The sequence below is a fragment of the Crocodylus siamensis genome, chromosome 2, assembly GCF_052110815.1.
Source record: "Crocodylus siamensis isolate JL-2025a chromosome 2, ASM5211081v1, whole genome shotgun sequence".
NCBI classification, from domain to species: domain Eukaryota; kingdom Metazoa; phylum Chordata; order Crocodylia; family Crocodylidae; genus Crocodylus; species Crocodylus siamensis.
This window is the reverse complement of record NC_143396.1, coordinates 10,504,150-10,523,523: the sequence shown is the minus strand read 5'-3', so window position 1 is coordinate 10,523,523 and position 19,374 is coordinate 10,504,150. Positions and strand designations below refer to the sequence as shown.

General features: G+C 55.3%; 1 protein-coding gene across 2 annotated transcripts in view; it reads left to right on the top strand.

Moving 5' to 3' along the window:
* The window catches only part of ZNF638 (zinc finger protein 638), a 118,511-nt gene continuing 99,137 nt past the window's right edge, over window positions 1–19,374 (top strand). Inside the window, exon 1 of one of the 2 annotated variants that reach the window (XM_090035147.1) lies at window positions 1–362. In XM_090035147.1, the coding sequence (XP_089891273.1) occupies window positions 154–362 (209 nt within the window). In that variant the 5' untranslated portion in view covers window positions 1–153. The remainder of the gene's footprint in view (window positions 363–19,374) is intronic. The other variant, XM_090035145.1, reaches the window with a different exon arrangement.

Genomic DNA, 19,374 nt, shown 5'->3' with positions numbered 1-19,374 from the left:
AGGGCTCGGGACTCGCCGAATCCAGCTCCCTGACCTGAGCTGAGTCTCGTGCGGGGGCATTGCCGGAGTCCTGTGCTGGGGGACACCCCCAGGGACCTCGCTGCCTCCCTGGGAAGTGGTGAGGGAGCTCCCGGCCACTTCCCCACCTGACGGATGCATGGGAGGGCCGTGAAAGGCCGGCAGGACTCGCTCCCCGTCTCCCGAGCCGGGCAGCAAGGAGCTGCAAGGGGCTCCGCTGAGCTCCCCAGGAGCCGGCTTTTGCATGGGAAAATGCAGCCCCGGGATGACGGCCGGGGAGTCAAAGGCAAGTGGGCGACAGGCGGGACAGCCCCCGGGCAGCTGCCCTTGGACCCTCTGAGGCGGTAAGTGCCCCTCCACACACCCCAAGGGGATCCAGGCAGCAGCACGGTCCCTCTGCTCCCCTTCCCCACACCGAGACACCCCCCAGGACTGACCCCGCTGCCCCAAGCAGGAGAGCAGGGGGCTGTGCCCATCCTACAAGCAGCATCGTGGTCACGGTGGACCCGGCCGAGGGACAGGGTGGCACGGAGCTGGGATCCCCCAGCCAGGACTCCCACCCAGAGCCAGGCATCCCAGACCCCTGGGGCAGCAGAGGTGCAGGGCACAGCTCCAGGATTTTCTGTGGAAACTTTATGGAAACCTTCCCCCTGGGCACGCAGCTGTTTTGCAGTTTGGGCATTTCTGGAGAAAAAGCAGGCCTGGTGTTTGAGCAGCTCTCACCCTGGGCATCTCAAGGCCAGCGCTGTGACGGGCACTGCAGGCTCCCTGGGGCAGAGACCGCTTCTGTATTTTCCTTATGTACAGTGCCCAGCACGGCGGGGAACCCACCCAGGGCTCCAGGACTCAGGCCCTACAGTGTAAGGCCCCATCACTGTCTGGCTAGTACCTTGCTGTCAGATCACGCCGTCTCCTGGCCCCTGCACCAGATCTCCGTCGGCAGTAATGCCATTTCCTTTGCTTGGCTTTACATTCCCTGCTCCTCCACTGCCTCGATGGCCTGGTTGGGTGACAGAGGCACCCACTTATTGCACCCCCATGGGCTTGTGTGCTCCTGAAGGTCCCAAGCCAACCTCTTCCGCCTCTTCCCTCATCCTGGATCGCTCCAGCAGCTCAGGTCTGCACCCCAGCTGCTCTCACACCCCATCCCAGAAATGGGGTGCTGAGGACACGGGACCCAGTATTTATAAGGTCAGGATCTTCATGTGAGTAAGACTCTGCATCCTCTTCCACATACATCCTCTGCTCTATAACCGCAGTGGCACGGGGAGCAAACGTCCCCAGGAAGGTCCCTGCCCTGCGTGCTCTGAGCTGCAGCATGCCAGGCTAGAAGGAGCCTCGAGGGCCCCTTGATCCAACCCTGCAGAGATGCTCGCTACTCTGGGGATTTTGCAGGCTTTCCTGGTTGCTGGAAGGGGATTTTTCCCCTCCTGCTGCTTCATGGGTTGGGGGGGGGGGCGGGGGGTTGTCTTCCTCAAGAGATGCTGGGTGCTGCTGCAGCCTGGGCTGGGGATGGGACTGGGTTGTGCCAATGCTCCTGCTGGCCCCAGCCCCGCAGGGTCTTGGCTGGACAGTCTTGCCTCTCTGTTCAGGTCACGCTGACATTGCATTGGAGGCAGGAAGGGATTTTCAATGGGGACCAATCTGACTAGGGGAGTCAGACTGGTCCGCACTGGGGGGTTTTGCCTTCTGCAGCAGGAGCACAGCCTCTACCTGTGGTCTCTTGAGCATCTATTAACAACCTTTGCAGCAGCAGGACGTTGGCAGCTTTGCCCCCCTGCTTTCCCTATGGCTGGGTTAGATGTGATATCAGGGTTGGAGGTAGTTGTGCTATGGGTTCGGACACTGGGTTTGTCCGGGCTGATTTGGATAGGGCTGATCCTGCCTCAGGCAGGGCTTAGACTAGATGTAACCTCTCCATGGCCCTTCCAGCCTGTAGGATTTCTGTGATTCCTGCTTCCCCAGGCCAGACAAATGCCACCTGGTCTGCTGAAAACCTCCAGGGATGGAGACTCCTCAGCTGCCCTGGGCAACTAGTGCCAGTCCCCAGCTGTTTGCACAGCCAGCAAACGGCATGACACCTGGCTCTTGCCTGGCTCCTGGGTTTGCTGTATGCTGGCTGGAAGCGGCTGGGCCCAACATTTTCGGCTAACCACCCCCTGGACAACGCCTTGAGTTTGAGACCCGCTCGGGGCACTGGCTGGCATTTGCAGGGGACTGTCTGGTCACCACCCAGCATTACATGTCTTGCAAGCCTTCCATGCTCACGACGGAGCTGGTGGGATGAGCATCAGGCCATGCAAGCAGCTGTGGTACCAGCCCCCTGGACAGAGTGTGATCCCCCTTGCTGCACAGCGGGAGGGGTCCTGGTACCAGGGACACTGTGTCTCCCCGCTTTGCACCCAGGACAAGGCTCTATTTATTCAGGACTGTACACGGACCCTTCTGGTCATCTCCCAGGACTGCCCTTCCGAATCTCCCTCAAGGCCTCCTTTGCTGCTGCAAAACCTCTGAGGCTAAAAACTATTGGAGAGGGTCCAGTGGAGGGCAACGAAAATGGTTGTGGGGCTGGGGGACATGACTGGTGAGGAGAGGCCGGGGGAAATGGGCTGATTTAGTCTACAGAAGAGAAGACTGAGGGGGATTGAATAGCAGCCTTCACCTCCCTGCAGGGGGGCTGCAAAGAAGATGGAGCTGGACTGTTCTCAATAGTGGCAGATGACAGGACAAGGAGCAATGGGCTCAAGCTGCAGCAAGGAAAGTTGAGGTTGGATATTAGGAAAAACTCTCTCCCGAGGAAGGTGGTGAAGCACTGGAACAGGCTCCCCAGAGGTGGTGGACTCTCCATCCTTGGAGGTTCTTAAGGCCCAGCTAGACAAAGCCCTGGCTGGGATGACATAGTTGGGGCTGGTCCTGCTTTGAGCGGGGGTTTGGACTAGGTGTGACCTCCTGAGGTCCCTTCCAACCCTCCTTGTCTGTAAACCTGTGACTGGTTTATCCCAGGATAAAGACATTTATCCTGGGCTGTTACAGACAGTCCAGGCTACTTGAAGAACCCATGAGATATATTGGTGGGACAGTCAGGGCTACTTTGAGTTCATTGCTGTTCCAGCTGCCTGTGTAAACATTATTGTGTGACTCCAAACAGCCTCTTTCTGTTTTCAGTCTGAGCAATTAGCAGGATGATCCGGTCAGGAGCATTCCTGGGTTTCTGTGTCCAGCTGCTTCAGGGCCTCCCTGTCTCCTGCCGGAAAGGTCTCCCCCACCGCCTTCCACTTGCTCCAAAAAGTAGTTGACTCGGTGGAGATGCAACAATCCCCACTTCCTTCCTTGTCCGGCCTCTTAGACCAGCTCCAAGAAATGGTGCTGATCTCTGCCTGCCTTTGCTCCCACCCCATGGCCAGCTGAGTTCACAGGCCCGTGACCTTTGTGGCTTTGGCACCCCAAATTGCAACAGGGAGCCTTGGCCTTGGCAGTGCCCCAACTGTTATCCCACTGTCCAGCGGTCAGCTGCCCAGAGTCACAAGGCTTCCCAAGGAGCCGGGATCACTTTTAAGAGCCCTTCTTGGGTCCGTGGCTGCCTATAGAGAGCAGACATGGGAAAAGGGAGCAGAGAAGCTCAGTCCAACCCCTAGCTAGAGTGTGTGACCCCATCGGGACCTGGAAACCCCTTTGGGCAGGGCTTCATCCCCAAGAGATGAAGAGATCACAGATTTGAAAATCACCCTGAAGGGCAATTGCAAAGAGGTTGGAGATGAGCTTTCCCCTGTGGCCGCAGGGGCAGAGATAGGAGTAATGGCTTCAAACCGCAGCTGGGGAAACTGAAGCCAGGATCAAGCATTGGAAGAGGCTCCTGGAGATGCGGTGGAGTTTCCATTATTGGTCGATGCTGGACAGGGCCGTGGCTCGGATGATTGAGACAGGGCTGATCCTGCCTTGAGCCAGGGACCAGACTAGATGATGTGACCTCGTGAGGTCCCTTCCAGCCTGATTTTCCTATGATCCTAGGAGAAGGCTGAGGTGGGATGTGATAGCAGTCTTCAGATACAAAATTTGGGTGGAAATCCCCTGCTTTGTGCCTCCGAGAGACAGGACAAAGCATTATAAGGGGGACGTAGCTTGGGAGTTAGAAGAGCTTTGTCGCTGTGGCTAGCTCAGCCCTGGGACAGGTGGTTCCTGCGGGACCTCCGGCACTGGAAGATTAGATCCCTTGTAGATGAACTCATTCAGAGATGCACAAGCTTTTGGAAGCACCGTCTCCCCACTGCACCTGGACCTCCCATCGTATGAGACACCCACACATGCATACATATTGTTACGAATTATGCTCTTAAAGTCACGTGCAGTTCACCCTAGGCTGGGGCAATGATCACACAGAGCAAGTACCTGAAGTCAGATACAGAATCTTTATTCGCTGCAGCGAGGTGCCTCCGAGGAGGCACCTCGCCTACCAGTTACAATTTTACCAGTATACAATTTTATACCTTGTTAGTATGTCAGCATTAGTTCGTGATTAGCTCGTGCTTGTAAGAATACTCAATCATCTACTAACTAAATTACTATTCTATCCAATCAAGTGACATTGTGCGCGTGAACACTGAAGTTTAACTCTCGTGATTGCATGTTTTATATATTCTTGCCAAGTAGTCTGCTTGAAAGAAAACAATCCTTGTAGTGTTTTCAAGGTTCCTCTGTTGACGAGGCTCCTCTGTTGACCGGATTCAGCTAGTTTCATATCTTGTCAGTAACTCTTTTCACAACACTTCTCTTCTCACCCGTCTAGTATGTGTTGTGTCCGCTTCTCTGTATTGAGGTTAAAGGTAAAAGAAATGGCCTTACTTCTATATTGCAAAATCTACACACAACAGTATACACACACACATTGCCTGTATGCACGCATACTGTATTCACACATACATACATTGTGCTCACATGCATGCATACACACACACATACACATACACACAAATATTGCATACACATGTATGTATTCAGGCACCCACATGCTGCATCCACACTTACACACACTCACTGCATACATTCACTGCATACACACACTGCACACGTGTCTGCACACTCGTGTAGATACACAGAGCCCCATGCCTATTATATATGTGTACAAACATGCACGCTGTCTCTGCACAGATATGCATGCACACACGCACCACATTCACTCAGTGCATACACACACATTGTGCAGTCACACGCACCTACATACACATGCACAAATATTGCTTCTGCACATACATCTTCAAACACACCCACCGCACACACTCAGTGGATGCACATACATTGTGCACATGTGGACGCACATATGCACATATGCACACATTGCATACACACCTATTATATGTGTGCGCATACATGTCGACACACATGTACATACATTGTATACACTTATTGTATTTACACACACACACACGCAGATATTGCACCTGCACATACATCTTCAGACACGTGCTACATTCACACGTATACATACTTGTCCACTGCATACCCTCAATTCATGCATATACACTGTACATTCGTGCATGCATGCACATGTGCACATACACAAGCGTTGCATACACGCCTATTATATATGTGCGCACACATGTTTGCACACATGAACATTGCCTCTGCACATATAGGCACATGCACACACACATTGCATACATTCATTGTATACACACACACACACACATACATACACAAATATTGCATCTGTACACACATCTTCAGACATACATGCTGCATTTGCACGTATACACACACCCTGCATGTACCCAGCGCATGCACATACATTGCGCACACATGCTCATGCACACATACACACATTCGGTATACATGGATATTGTGTGCACACCTATTTATGTGTGCATACGCGTTCATTCGCACACATGCACACTGCCTCTGCCCAAACAGGTACATGAACACACACATTGCATATACTCATGGCATACACACACTTTGCAGGCATGCACACACACACACACACGTACATACATAAATGTACACACATCTTGTATACGTGCACGCCTGCTCTCTCGCCCATACGCACATGCACACAATCTGCTGCAGTTTGCCACAACCATTCCTGCAACACTGAGGGAGGCTTTCGGGCTCTCCGGTGGTGGGGGTATCGTGCCCTTGAGTTTCCTTCCCTGGCCCTGTATTCCTAGCCAGTTGTCTTGAGCTTAAAGAGCCTCTATTTATGACCTTGCCTCCCTGGTGCCGTCATTCCAGAAGAGGAAGGCAGGGAAGACGACCTTGACTGCAGAGGCCTGGGGGGGATGGGGCAGATCCCACCTCACCTTCATGCTCATTGCAGTCAGCTGGTCCTGCTTTACCCCCACGGGAACCTGCTCTGGTCCACAGACTTTGAGCCCAGGCCCTGGAAGGAAGGAAACCTCATGGTGGGAGCAGGGGGATGCCTGGCTGATGCAGGGCCCCCTGCTTCTCACTGACAGAGGGTCACCAAAGAGGTTCCTTGTCAGCTCCCAGCTTGCAGCTGCTATTGCTGTGTCTGAGCCCCTATTGAGAATGGCCCCAAACCCTGGGCTGGGGGACTGTGTTGGGTTCCCAGTCTTGGAAGTCCTGCCCTGAGCTGCTCCGTACCTTAGTTTCCCCATGATACGTGCTCTTCCTCCTCACCATGGGGGCTTTCCACACAAATGACTGAGAAGGGCCCGTGAGAGAGCACACTAGAGGCATGAAGACACCCCTTCCCTGCTGGGAAAATCCTCTGGCCATTTGGTGTTTGTGCATGTGTTCTGGCTGGGATCAGCGGTGCTGTATTCCCCTGAGCAGGCGCAGGGGAGACCCAGCCCACGTGGTAAAAAGCCCGTGGTGGAGCATTTGCTGCAAAGGTCCACAGAAGAGACACGTGTGGCTCAGAGCATGGCCAAGTGCACCCTGACAAAGGGTGTAGACACAGAGGGAGGCATTTGTGCATGGGTCCACCTGCACAGGCATGTGTTTCGTGTGCTCACGTGTGTGCTGGTGTGTGTGTCGGCCATTGCGGGGTTGCTGTGAAACAAGCCCTGCCCATTCATTCCTGCTTCACACCGGCTGAAGAATGCCATGAACACGGTGCCAGGGATGCTCAGTGTTGCCCAAGGGTGAGACCCCAAGGCCAGCCCTGGGCATGTACCAACCATGGAGCAGGAGCTAGCAGGCAGGGCTTGTTTCCCAGCGCAGGTCAATGGAGACAATGCCACCCACGCCAAAGTGAGCTAGTGTGGGTACACATGACTTCCTCAGAGACAACGCCACCCATGCAAGCATGTTGACATGACATATGTTTCTGTGCACCATTCTAGGTCTGTCCAGTGTGCACACCCGCCCAGGCCTCCACACCCCTGCTTCTGTGAGTGCATAGGAGTCATGTGCATGTAGGTGCGTGCACTTGCCTGCTCATCGGGTGGTGCGTGTTTTCCTGTGCAAGCCTGCTTATGAACACAGGAACTTTGAGGGTCCTCATCCATCCCTCTGCTCTGCTATGATGGGGATGTCCCTGGCTTCTGGACCTTGCTGGCTGCCCCGTAAAGCTGGGAAGGAATCTTTTTCCCCTCCTGCTACTACATGTCAGAAGGGGAAATGTTTTTTTTCGCTTCTCAGCAGTGTTGGATGCTGGCTGCTAGGGATGAGGATGGGGCTGTGCCAATGCTCCTGCTGGCACCAACCCTGCAGGGCCCTGGCTGGAGGGTCTTGCCCCTAAGCTCCGGTTCAGATTGATGGTGCACTGGGGGGCAGGAAGGGGTTTCCCCCCTGCTCAGACTGGTTCAGACTGGGGTGAGAGGTTTGCCTTCCTCTGCAGCAAGGGGGACAGCCTCTGTTTGGGGTCTCTTAAGTGCATTTAACACCCCTGGCAGCAGCAGCACACATCCCCCTGGCTTCACCTGGGGCAGATTCAGGTTTTCTCAGTGTCTGCAGGCAGTGGGCCTAGCTGTACATCAGTGTTGTTGCATAGTTTTAGGATTAGATCAGACAAAAACTTGTCTGGGATAGTTTGGATGAACCTGCCCCTGCCTGGAGCAGGGGGATGGATGAGCTATGACCCCCAAATGTCTCTCCCAGCCCTGCTTTTCTATGTTTCTTTCAAGCAACTGACTGGGAAGTGCCTGCATGTCTGACCGTATCCTGAAGTCTTTTCCAGGAGACGCATTCCCAGGACAACCAGCAGCTGGGGCCCAGGATCCTCTGCATCAGTCCTGGTGGCGCTGGGTGCCAGGTGGCTGGCTGCAGGACTCATTGCTCCAATCTAGTGCTAGGGGTGTTGTGCTCAGCGAGACGTCACCCTTCACCGGAGAAGTCAAGCCAGGATCATACCCCATTTTAGACCTTAGAGACCTCCTGGCAGTATTCCCAGGAGCAGGAATACTGTCCCCCCAGCTCCCCAATCAATTAGCAAACAAGAACTCATCTCCACCTTCTTAAATCTCCGTCAGAGTTTGCGTGCTCTCCCCGTCCTGTCCTAAACTGAGGAGTTCTGCTGCATGGCTGCTGTAGACACCACCCCCCCAGAGGTAGCTGCATGTCAGCATGGGGTGCAGTGATGCCTGATCTTCTTTCCAATGCTTTGGGGATGAACAGCACAGATCAGCTCCCATCCAGGTTTTTTGCTCTGTCTCGAGCACCTCCTGAACCCTGGTGACAACAGCCTCTGAAAACCTGTCCACGTCCTTCTTGAAGCTGCTCCTCAGCTTCCCGCCTGTACAGGATCATGGGGAAATTGGGCTGGAAGGGACCTCATGAAATCACAGCTAGTTCAGCCCCCTGGATAAATCAAATTTTGGTTGGTTTATTCTGCCAACAGCCCCAAGAGGCAGGGATGTGGGCGGATTGGAGATGGAGATTAAGAGGAACTTGCTGGCTATAAGGATGGTCAAGCATTGGAACAGGCAGCTAGGATCAGAGACTCACAGACACAGGGCTGGAAGGGAGCTCAGTAGGTCACATCTAGTGCAACCCCCTGCTCCAAGCAGGACCAGCCCAACTACATCACCCCAGCCAAGGCTTTGTCTACCTGGGCCTTAAACACCTCCAAGGATAGAGACTGCACCACGTCTCTGGGGAGCCTGTTCCAGTGCTTCACCACCCTCCTCCTGAGAAAGTTTTTCCTAATATCCAACCTCAACTTCCCTTGCTGCAGCTTGAGTCCATTGCTTCTGTATCTGCCCCCTCTGTGAACAGTCCAGCTCCATCCTCTTTGTAGCCCCCCTGCAGGGAGGTGAAGGCTGCTGTTCAATCCCCCTTGGTCTTCTCTTCTGCAGGTTAAATCAGCCCATTTCCCTCAGCCTCTCCTCACCAGTCCTGTCCCCAGCCCCACAACCATTGCCCGCCGCTGGATTCTCTCCAATGTGTCCACATCCTTTCTGTAGCAGGAGCCCACAGCTGGACACAGGACTCCAGATGTGGCCTCCCCAGTGCTGAATGGAGGGGAAGAATCACTGCCCTCCATCCACTGGCAGCGCTCCTACCGATGCAGCCCAGGATGCCGGTCGCCTTCCTGGCACCAAGGGCACACTGCTGCTTGTCCCCTGTCACCCCCTGGTCCTTTTCTGCAGAGCTGCTGAGTAGGCAGTTGGTCCCAGCCTGTCCCAGTGCACAGAAAAGTGATGGAGTCTCCATACGTGGAAGTTTTCAAGAGCAGGTTGGACAGACCCTTGGTGGGGCTGGTTGAGTCAGGGCTGATTCTGCCTTGAACAGGGGTCTGGGCTGGATGTGACCCCCATGAGGTCACTTCCAGCCTGACTCTCCCATTCTACGATCCTATGACATTAAGTGACTTGCCCAGGGTCACACAGGGAACCTGTGGCAGAGCAGGGGACTGGACCTGAGCTCCAAAGTAACTGTTGGACCACCTCCTTCCCCTGCCCGTAGCTTTGGGTGGCAATAGCTTTGCCTGGCAGTACCAGGCCTCGTAGAGAAGGGCCAGGCTAATAGCACAAATACCAGAGGCTCCAGGCTTCCTTGTGGAGCCTGGAGCTATTTCTGCCCTCAGCATCATCCTCCCAGCATGGCTGTTGTTCTCCCGGGAGCAGAGTGCTCATTGGGTGGAGGGGCCGGGTGGAGCGAGGAAGCCAGGGACGTGCCCCTCATCCTCCCCAGCACAGGTCGCATGTGCTGGCACGGAGTAGAGGCCACACAGCGGGGAGCCCAGCACTGCTGGCAGGGGAGCCGGGTTCTGGGCTGGCAGAGCTGTAATCAGAGCGTGGTACCCGGGGAAGGTGACAATCCCTGTCCTCACCCACCCCTGAGGGGTCTCCAAACGTCTGAAACTCAGCACCCCAGGGACAAATTCCCTCCGCGAGCTGCCTGCTTGCTCCATGTATGGCTGAGAACAGCACACTGCTACCAGCCCACTAAAAATAGCCGGGGCAAGAGAGAGCAGCGCGCAGCACCCGGCGTGAGAAGGGGCCTAGCGTCTCCTGCAAGGACCTGTGCATGCTGCATCTGCACCCAGATCCCAGGGGCTGTCTGGGATCGGGCCCACAAAGCTCGGGTGGGGGAAGGATGTTATTATTGGACGCCCTAATTGGCATCGGTCGTGCATTCCCAGGGCAGGGGCGGCAGAGTTTAACGAGAGCCCTGGAATAAACACTGCAACGGTGTCTTGTTCGGTCCCAGCCACAAGGCAGGGACGACCTTCCTCTGCCTGCGACCCTAAGTGTCCTGGGTCTGACCCCACTTCTGCCGAAGCCTTTAGGCCATATGGGAGCTGGGTGGAGGCCCAGGTGCCCCCAGGGTGGGTGGGGACAGGAGGTGTATTCTGGGTGTGAACGGACCAGGGCCCCGTGATAGCATCCAGTGCCACTGCAGTAGCGGTCCCCAGTAGGAGGCAGACAGGGACACTTTCCCCTGGACAACAGGTGTGAAGGAATGATTGAACTGGGAAACCTTGAAGTCTTATCTCCCCTTCCAAGCCCTCTGCTCTAGACCCCGTCTGTTTGCTCTCTGGATGAAACCAGGGACCTGGAGTGAGAGCACCGGGCAGGGATACAGGAGATGCAGGCTCAGATGCGACTCTCTGAGCCACGCTGAGTAGGCTTGTGGGCTCTTGTCTGCCCAGAGCAGTTTTGTGGCTGCCTACAGGACATAGCTCTGAGTCCCCGATTTTCCCTGTGAGTCTTGTGGCTGATTAAGTGGCCCAGAGAGACCCTCCATTACCCTCAGGTCTCTGTGCAGCAGGGCATTCCTCGAGGACCCCGGGAAGAGAGCATCCAGCTGTGCTCTCCCAAAAGAGCTGGCTGCCCAGCTGCACGGTCCTCAGGGCAGTTCCCAGCCCACATGCAATGCACAGACACTGCAGGCAAACAGCTGGACCCACCTCAGGCTGTCCCACCTGCTTGGGTTTGTGTCATTCCCCTGCATGGGATGATCAGGAGCCTGCTTTCTTGTGCTGTGCTGACCTGCGTCACCCCCAGGTCCTCTCGCCATCATCATGTTTGAGCATCTGTTCAAACATGTGCTGAGGTCTGGGGTGGAGATGGTGCCTCCCCTTTCTGGCTCTGGCATTGAGCAGCAGGGGGACATTTCTGTGCAAGGTGACAGTCAGATGTCACCTTCTCATCAACTTTATTTGTGGTCCTACAGGCAGAAGTAGCTGGGGACAGGCTCAGAGGAGCTTTTCTGGGCAGGAGGCTGACCTGGATGCAGCTGCTGCCATATCAGTCTGCCCCTTGGGCTGAACACAACAGCACATTCAAATACCCAGGGATTGTTTTATATTTGAATACAAAAATGACACGTGCTTTTATCTAAACCGTGGAGGCTAGCATCCTTTTAAATAGCAGTGGGCCCTCTAATGGTGTTCACTATGTTGTTTTACTAGGCACTGCCAGAAAGGCACTGGGTGCATAGCTAGTTCCAGCAGCTTTGTCACGTCCGTGTTGTATGGAAAGCAACAGAGAATGAGAAAGAGAGGAAGACAAGAGTGAGGGGTGCAGGAGACAGCCCCGAGGGGGTGCATGCGTGTGTCTGTCCGTCCTCCAGCAGCCTGCATCATGTATGTGGCTGTCTCTGAGGACAGCTGAGCCCAGAAGGATTTAAAGGAGCAACGCAAAGGAAATAAGGCGGATCCGTCCCATTGCACGGCACACGTGAAACTCCTTGGTGCAGTGTTCCTTGGCATCTGCTGCGGTGTCAGGGTGCAGAGCCCCTCCTCAGTCATCCCAAGCCTCTGCTAATCCCTGCTGTGTGCTCTGGATATCTCCCCCTTGGTACCGCAAAGGGTTAGCACAGAAACCAGGCCACAAAACAAATTGTACGACCTTCGTTGCCCAGCACTGGGAGAAAATGGGCTGATCGGGGGGAATGGAAAGGCCAGGGAGCTCTGAATGACCGGGGAGCATGCCAGCCATGCCAGCCCTGTCTGGCGTGGGCAGCTGGAATGTTAAAGACGTCCTAACTGTTTTCCTCGCCCTGGCGTCCGCCCCCAGCCTGCAGCTCGCTTTGGATAAGGTCCCTGAATGTCGCTGGAGACGGGAAGCATTTTGCTTGGCTCCGCAGGGGCGCGAGCTGGAGCGATCAGGTCATCCCACAGCACGCTGGCTTCATTATTCATGAAAGCCCTCCCAGGTTTGCAGCTAGCACCGTGTTGGCCATAACAGCGGCTGCTCTGGGTACATTGAAGCAGCTGGGTTTGCAGGGGGAGAGGCAGCACGGAGCATGAGGATTTGGAAAAGGGGCGTGCAGTCGGCAAGATAGACCCTTGCGTAGAACACAGCACCCCTTTTTCTCCGATTAAAAATAAGCTGGAAGCTTTACTCACAGGCTCAAGGCCGAGGGCTGTCTTGTTCAGTGTATTCAAGCAAAAAGGACTTCATTGGAATGAGTTAAAAACTGTGAAATAGGAGCTCCGTGCCCAGGAGCAGGTGGCAGACCATCCTGTCCTGGTTTTCCTTCTGCACTCATCATCATGCCAAACTCAGAGTGACTTGCAAAGAGACCAGCACCAGAAATTAGTTTCCTCTTTCCCCTCTAAAATAGGGAGCTTCTTCCCCTGTTCAGCCAGGCCCAGCCTGGAGCCATAGGGCAACATTTCCTCTCTAACACTGTCAGGGGAGCATCCTCTGGGATCCTGCGAGGCCATTACAGCCAGGAATGGGAGAAGGGTAGATGCTCAGCTTCCCCGTGGGGTCAGCGACCATGCCCAGCTCGGCAAGAGCGTGGCCTGCCATGGCTGACACTGATGCCTGCGCTGCATCGTTAGGGGAGGCGTTTGTGACTCTCTCCGAGTCATTCAACTGATGGAAACAAAGGCCCCAGCTTGCAACCAGAGGATGAGAATCCAAAGCCTCCAACATTTTTTATTTTTTAAACAGGAATTGTACCCCCTGGTGAGATTGGGATGGACCGTCGGGGGTTTGCTTTCCTCGGCAGAGTAGGCACGGCTCTCTTTCTTGGAGCTGTGGAGGTAGTAAGTCTAAAACGAACACAAGGAAGTTGTGTTTCACCCTGTGTGTCATTCAAGGGTGGAGCTTGTGGCCTGGAAACTGAGAGTTTGGCCAGATTTGCCAGCGGTTTGGGGGCATCGGTGGCTACGGAGCAGGGAGCGAGGGGCATGGCCTCTGAATCAGACCTTCCTGGACCTTCGATGCTGCAAGGGAGAGAGGAACAGTGTATAAAACCCTGGTCTGACCCAGTCACTCTCCCTTCCAGCCTCCACTCTCTGCCCCCGTGACGCAGGAGACGGGCACGACGGACCTGGGGTCTGACCCAGCACACAGCAGAACCGATGCTCTTTATGTACCTGGGCAGGTCAGGGTGTTGGCGGCGTTCCTGGACAATGCACCCAGCATCTGTGCAACAGGCTTGTTTGTGCAGTTTTAAAAATAGACCAGGCATGCACGTGGCTAGGATGGCTCAGACAGGGCTGACAGGGGGCTGGACTCGATGTGACTTCCTGAGGGCCCTGCCAGCCTGCCTTAAAAACCACGCTTGTATGTGGCTGGTATGTAGCAGAGTCCCTGAGATGTGGATGCATGAGAGCTCCCTGGTGCTTTCACGACCTAAATGATATCGCTCCCTCCACTGGAGAGAAAAATCCCCTTTGACCAGTACTTTTCTGGATTCCCCAGGCTGTTGTTCAGTATACTTGTATTAGCGAGCTCTCCCTGTCACACACATGCACGCACACAAAGGCATGCATGCACAAACACCCCCCGTGCATGCACGCGTGCGCACACAGTGTAGTGTCTCTTCCTGCTTGGACCCACTACAGCATCACGGCAAAAGTCCTGTCGGCTGACATCAGTCACTCACGACAGAAATAGCTGCTTCGCAAATAGATCGCTGCCTCTGAGCTGCTGGAGGAAGATGTAATGAGGGGCTGGGTAAAGAGGAGGTGAAACCATGCTTAAAGATAGAGGCATCGTTGACAGTGTGGAAGTAGATGATGAGAAAGTGTCTGGGGCAGGAAGAAGAGAGACCCCCATTTTAAATCCTGGAGATTTAGCTGAGATTGGCAATGTGGTGTCTGCAGCCAGGCCAAGTTTCTCCTTGCACTGGCGTCCATCTGGAGTGACTCCAGAGAACTCAGTAGTCAGGTCAGGGTAAAGACAGAGCAAGGAGAGGAAATTCAGGGCCCCCCACCTCAACAATACTGCCCTTGTCACCGCCGGCATGGTCATGGCCGTGACTTAAACCTGGTGCTCCTGTACATCGTGCAGGGGAATTGCAGCCCTGTGGGCATCCAGCCTCCTGCTCTGCTTCTTGTCTTTCATCCAGAGCCTCTGTGGATCTGGGGCCAGCTTTGCAGAGGGATGGATGGTCTTCTGCGTGGCTGGGCCCCTCAACTTCTCATACATATATACACACGCGCGTGTACGGAAACACGCACATGCATGTGTGCTACCACCTCCTGCTGGCTGCATCTCTAGCTGCTTTCCCAACTCTCTTTCTCTCTCACACACACACATGCATACACACACACATACACTTTCCAAGACCATTACAGAGCAAGCATTAAATCTGCTTTGGTTGCCTTCTGCATCACTGCCATCAGAAATGCATCTATGAGCTAAAAGGTCACCTCCCCGGCCCCAGACCCCGATCATGTGAGTCGTATAAATAACCCAATTAACCAAGCGACCTTGGGGAAGCAGGTGCCTCTCCTCATCCATAACCCGATATCCTGACACAGAGGGCAAGACACCGTGTGCAGCTCTGTGCTGGGCCGGGGAAGGAGTAAGATGAGACCTTAGCATATGCGGTGCTCTGGTCCTGAAGAGACGGAGCAGGAGGGGATGGGGAGCTCAGAGGGCATTGCTGCAGGCTGGCTGTTTGCTGGGGGAGAGGGGGCTGCATTTGAGGCACCTGGTAGGAGAAGGAGGAGATGTGGATTCTGGTAAGCAAGTGGGTAGGGGAGACAAATCAGTCTGAGGCTGTGGGAGAGGTTGGAGGAAAGGGTAGTTTTCCCATGAGGAAGGTGGTGAAGCACTGGAAGAGGGTCCCCAGAGAGGTGGTGGACTCTCCGTCCTTGGAGGTGTTGAAGACCCGGGTAGACGAAGCCTTGGCTGGGGTGATGTAGTTGGGCCTGGTCCTGCTTGGAGCAGGGGGTTGCACTAGATGTGACCTCCCGAGGTGTCTTCCAGCCCTCATTGTCTATAATTCTCTGACAGAAAGGGGTGAAGCTGCCCTGAGGGTGCCCCCAGCCATCACTCTCCAGATCTCTGTCTGCAGCCCCATGGTGGGGAGACACTGGCCACACTTCACCTCTTCATTTCTGGGGTTGGCACACATGAAGCAGGCACTGGGGAAGCAGAGGAGGCCAGACAGCATCAGCTCAAGGTGCACTAGACACACAATGTGGGTGTATTCTGAGCAGGGCACACTGCAGTCGACCCTTGGGACAGTGGTTGCTCCAAGACAGAGGGACCTCAGGAGGTCACATCTAGTCCAACCTCCTGCTCCAAGCAGGACCAGCCCAACTGCATCATCCCAGCCAAGGCTTGGTCTACCCGGGTCTTCAACACCTTTCAAAAAAGGGAGGAAGGAGGACTCAGGAAACTATAGGCCAGTTAGTCTTACCTCGATCCTAGGCAAGCTTTTTGAGAGAGTTATCCTGGCGCATGTCCACGAGGGGCCGGGGGGGGAGATCATGCTCAGGGGCAACCAACACGGGTTCATTTGAGGCAGGTCCTGTCAGACCAACCTGGTGGCCTCCTACGACCAGGTCACCAAATCCTTAGCTGCAGGGGTAGCAGCGGACATCGTCTTCCTCAACTTTCGGGAGGCCTTCGACACTGTCTCTCACCCCGTTCTCATTAAGAAACTGGGGGGCTGTGGTGTCGACACCCACACAGTCAGATGGGTGGCAAATTGGATGGACGGCCGCACCCAGAGAGCGGTGGTGGACAGGTCATGTTCGACCTGGAAGGACGTGGGCAGTGGGGTCCCCCAGGGCTCGGTCCTCGGGCCCGCACTGTTCAACATCTTCATCAGTGACTTGGACGAGGGGGTAAAAAGCATCCTGTTCAAATTTGCTGATGACACTAAGATGTGGGGGGACGTGGGCACACTGGAAGGATGCAACAGGCTGCAATCAGACCTAGACAGGTTACAGGGGTGGGCAGACGAGAAAAGGACAGGTTTCAACATTTGCAAGTGCAAGGTGCTGCACCTGGGGAGGAACAACCGGCACCATACCTACAGGCTGGGGAGCTCCCTTCTCGTCAGTGCAGAGGCAGAAAAGGATCTTGGAGTCATCACTGATGCCAAGATGAACATGGGCCAGCAATGTGGGGACACGGTCAGGAAGGCCAACCGCACCTTGTCGTGCACCCACAGATGCATCTCGAGCAGGTCCAGGGAGGTGATCCTCCCCCTCTATGCGGCACTGGTCAGGCCGCAGCTGGAGTACTGCGTCCAGTTCTGGGCGCCGCACTTCAGGAGGGATGTGGACAGCATGGAGAGGGTCCAGAGGAGGCCACTCGCATGGTCGGGGGCAGCAGGGCAGGCCCTATGAGGAGAGGCAACGGGACCTGAACCTGTTCAGCCTCCACAAGAGAAGGCTGAGGGGGGATTTGGTGGTCGCCGATAAACCCCAAGCACTACCAGGGGTAACAAGGAAAAACGGCCATAAGTTTCATAGTTTCATAGTTTCTAGGGTCGGAAGGGCCCTGAGCAGATCATCTAGTCCGACCCCCTGCCGTGGCAGGAAAGAGTACTGGGGTCAAACAACCCCAGCAAGATGTTCATCCAGCCTCCTCTTAAAGACCCCCAGGGTAGGAGCCAGCACCACTTCTCTTGGAAGTTGGTCCCAGACCCTAGCCGCCCTGACCGGGAAGTCGCGCCTCCTGATATCTAACCTAGACCTACCCTCTGCCAGCTTGTGACCGGTATTCCTGGTCACTCCTGGCAGTGCACGGGGGAACAGGGACTCCCCCAATGCCTGCTGGTCCCCCCTGACTAGTTTATAACAGGCCACTAGATCCCCCCTCGGCCTTCTCTTGTGGAGGCTGAACAGGTTCAGGTCCCGTCGCCTCTCCTCGTAGGGCCTGCCCTGCTGCCCCCGACCATGCGAGTGGCCTCCTCTGGACCTCTCCATGCTGTCCACATCCCTCCTGAAGTGCGGCGCCAGAACTGGATGCAGTACTCCAGCTGCGGCCTGACCAGTGCCGCATAGAGGGGGAGGGTCACCTCCCTGGACCTGCTCGAGATGCATCTGTGGATGCAGGACAAGGTGCGGTTGGCCTTCCTGACCGCGTCCCCACACTGCCGGCCCATGTTCATCTTGGAGTTAATGATGACCCCCAGATCGCTTTCCGCCTCCGTGCTGACAAGAGGGGAGTTCCCCAGGCTGTAGGTATGGTGCTGGTTGTTCCTCCCCAGGTGCAGCACCTTGCACTTGTCAGTGTTGAATCCCATCCTATTCTCGTCCGCCCACCCTTGTAACCTGTCTCGGTCCGATTGTAGCCTGTTGCATCCTTCCAGTGCCCATGTCCCCCCACATCTTAGTGTCATCAGCAAATTTGAACAGGTGCTTTTTACCCCCTCGTCCAAATCACTGATGAAGATGTTGAACAGTGCGGGCCCGAGGACCAAGCCCTGGGGGACCCCACTGCCCACGTCCTTCCGGGTTGAGAAGGACCCATCCACTACCACCCTCTGGGTGCGGCCCTCCAGCCAGTTGGCGACCCATCTGACTGTGTGGGTGTCTACACCATAGCCCCCAGTTTCTTAATGAGAACGGGGTGAGAGACAGTGTCAAAAGCCTTCCGGAAGTCCAGGAAGACGATGTCCGCTGCTCCCCCTGCGTCTAATGATCTGGTGACCTGATCATAGAAGGCCGCCAGGTTGGTCTGACAGGACCTGCCACTGATGAACCCGTGTTGGTTGCCCCAAGCATGCAGTCCCCTGCTGGCCCCTCCTGGATGAGTGCCAGCATAGTTTTCTCAAACAGCTTGCCTAGGATCAAGGTAAGACTAACTGGCCTATAGTTTCCTGGGTCCTCCTTCCTCCCCTTTTTGAAGATGGGGAACACGTTGGCCCTCTTCCAGTCCTCTGGGACCACACCACAGCACCACGACTGCTCATAAAGCCGTGCCAGGGGTCCTGCAATGACCGCAGCCAATTTCTTTAGGACTCTAGGGTGGAGATTGTCCGGGCCGGCTGACTTGAATACATCCAACCCCTCCAGAAGCTCCCTAACTAAATCCTCGCTAACCCGTGGCCCAGGTGTGCCTCCCCCGGGGCCCGAGGGGGGCCCAGCAGGGAGGTGGCTGTCCTGGTCCCTACTTAGGAAGACGGAGGCAAAGAAATCGTTAAACATGTTAGCTTTGTGGTCTGAGGTGACGACCAAATTTCCCAATGCGTTCTGCAAGGGCCCCACATTACCCGGGACCTTCTTTTTACCCCCTATGTATTTAAAAAAGGACTTCTTGTTGTCCTTAATCTGGGAAGCCAGTCCCAGTTCCACCTCTGCCTTGGCCTTCCTGACTGCCCCCCTACATCCCCGAGCAACTACAGGATAGTCCTCCCTGGTGGTGACCCCTTCTTTCCATTGGGTGTAAGCCTCCTTCTTAGCAAGGAGACATTCCCGGATGCTTTTGGTGAGCCACGGAGGCTTGTGTGCCCTCCTGCTCCCTTTGATCCTCGTTGGGATTACCTTCCTTTGGGCTTGGAGGATCATCTCCTTAAGGAGCGACCACTCTCCTTGGACACCCGGCTCCCCTCCCCTCCAGGACCTCAGCGCTTCTCCAACTATCCTCCTTAGCTCGCTGAAGTTTGCCCTCCTAAAATCTAGGGCCGCTGCCTTACTGCACGCCTTTGCCACTTTGCGCTGGATGGTGAATCCCAGCAGGCAATGATCGCTGTTGCCCAGGGCGTTGAGCACCCGCAGCCCCCGCACCAGGTCACCGCCCATGGCCA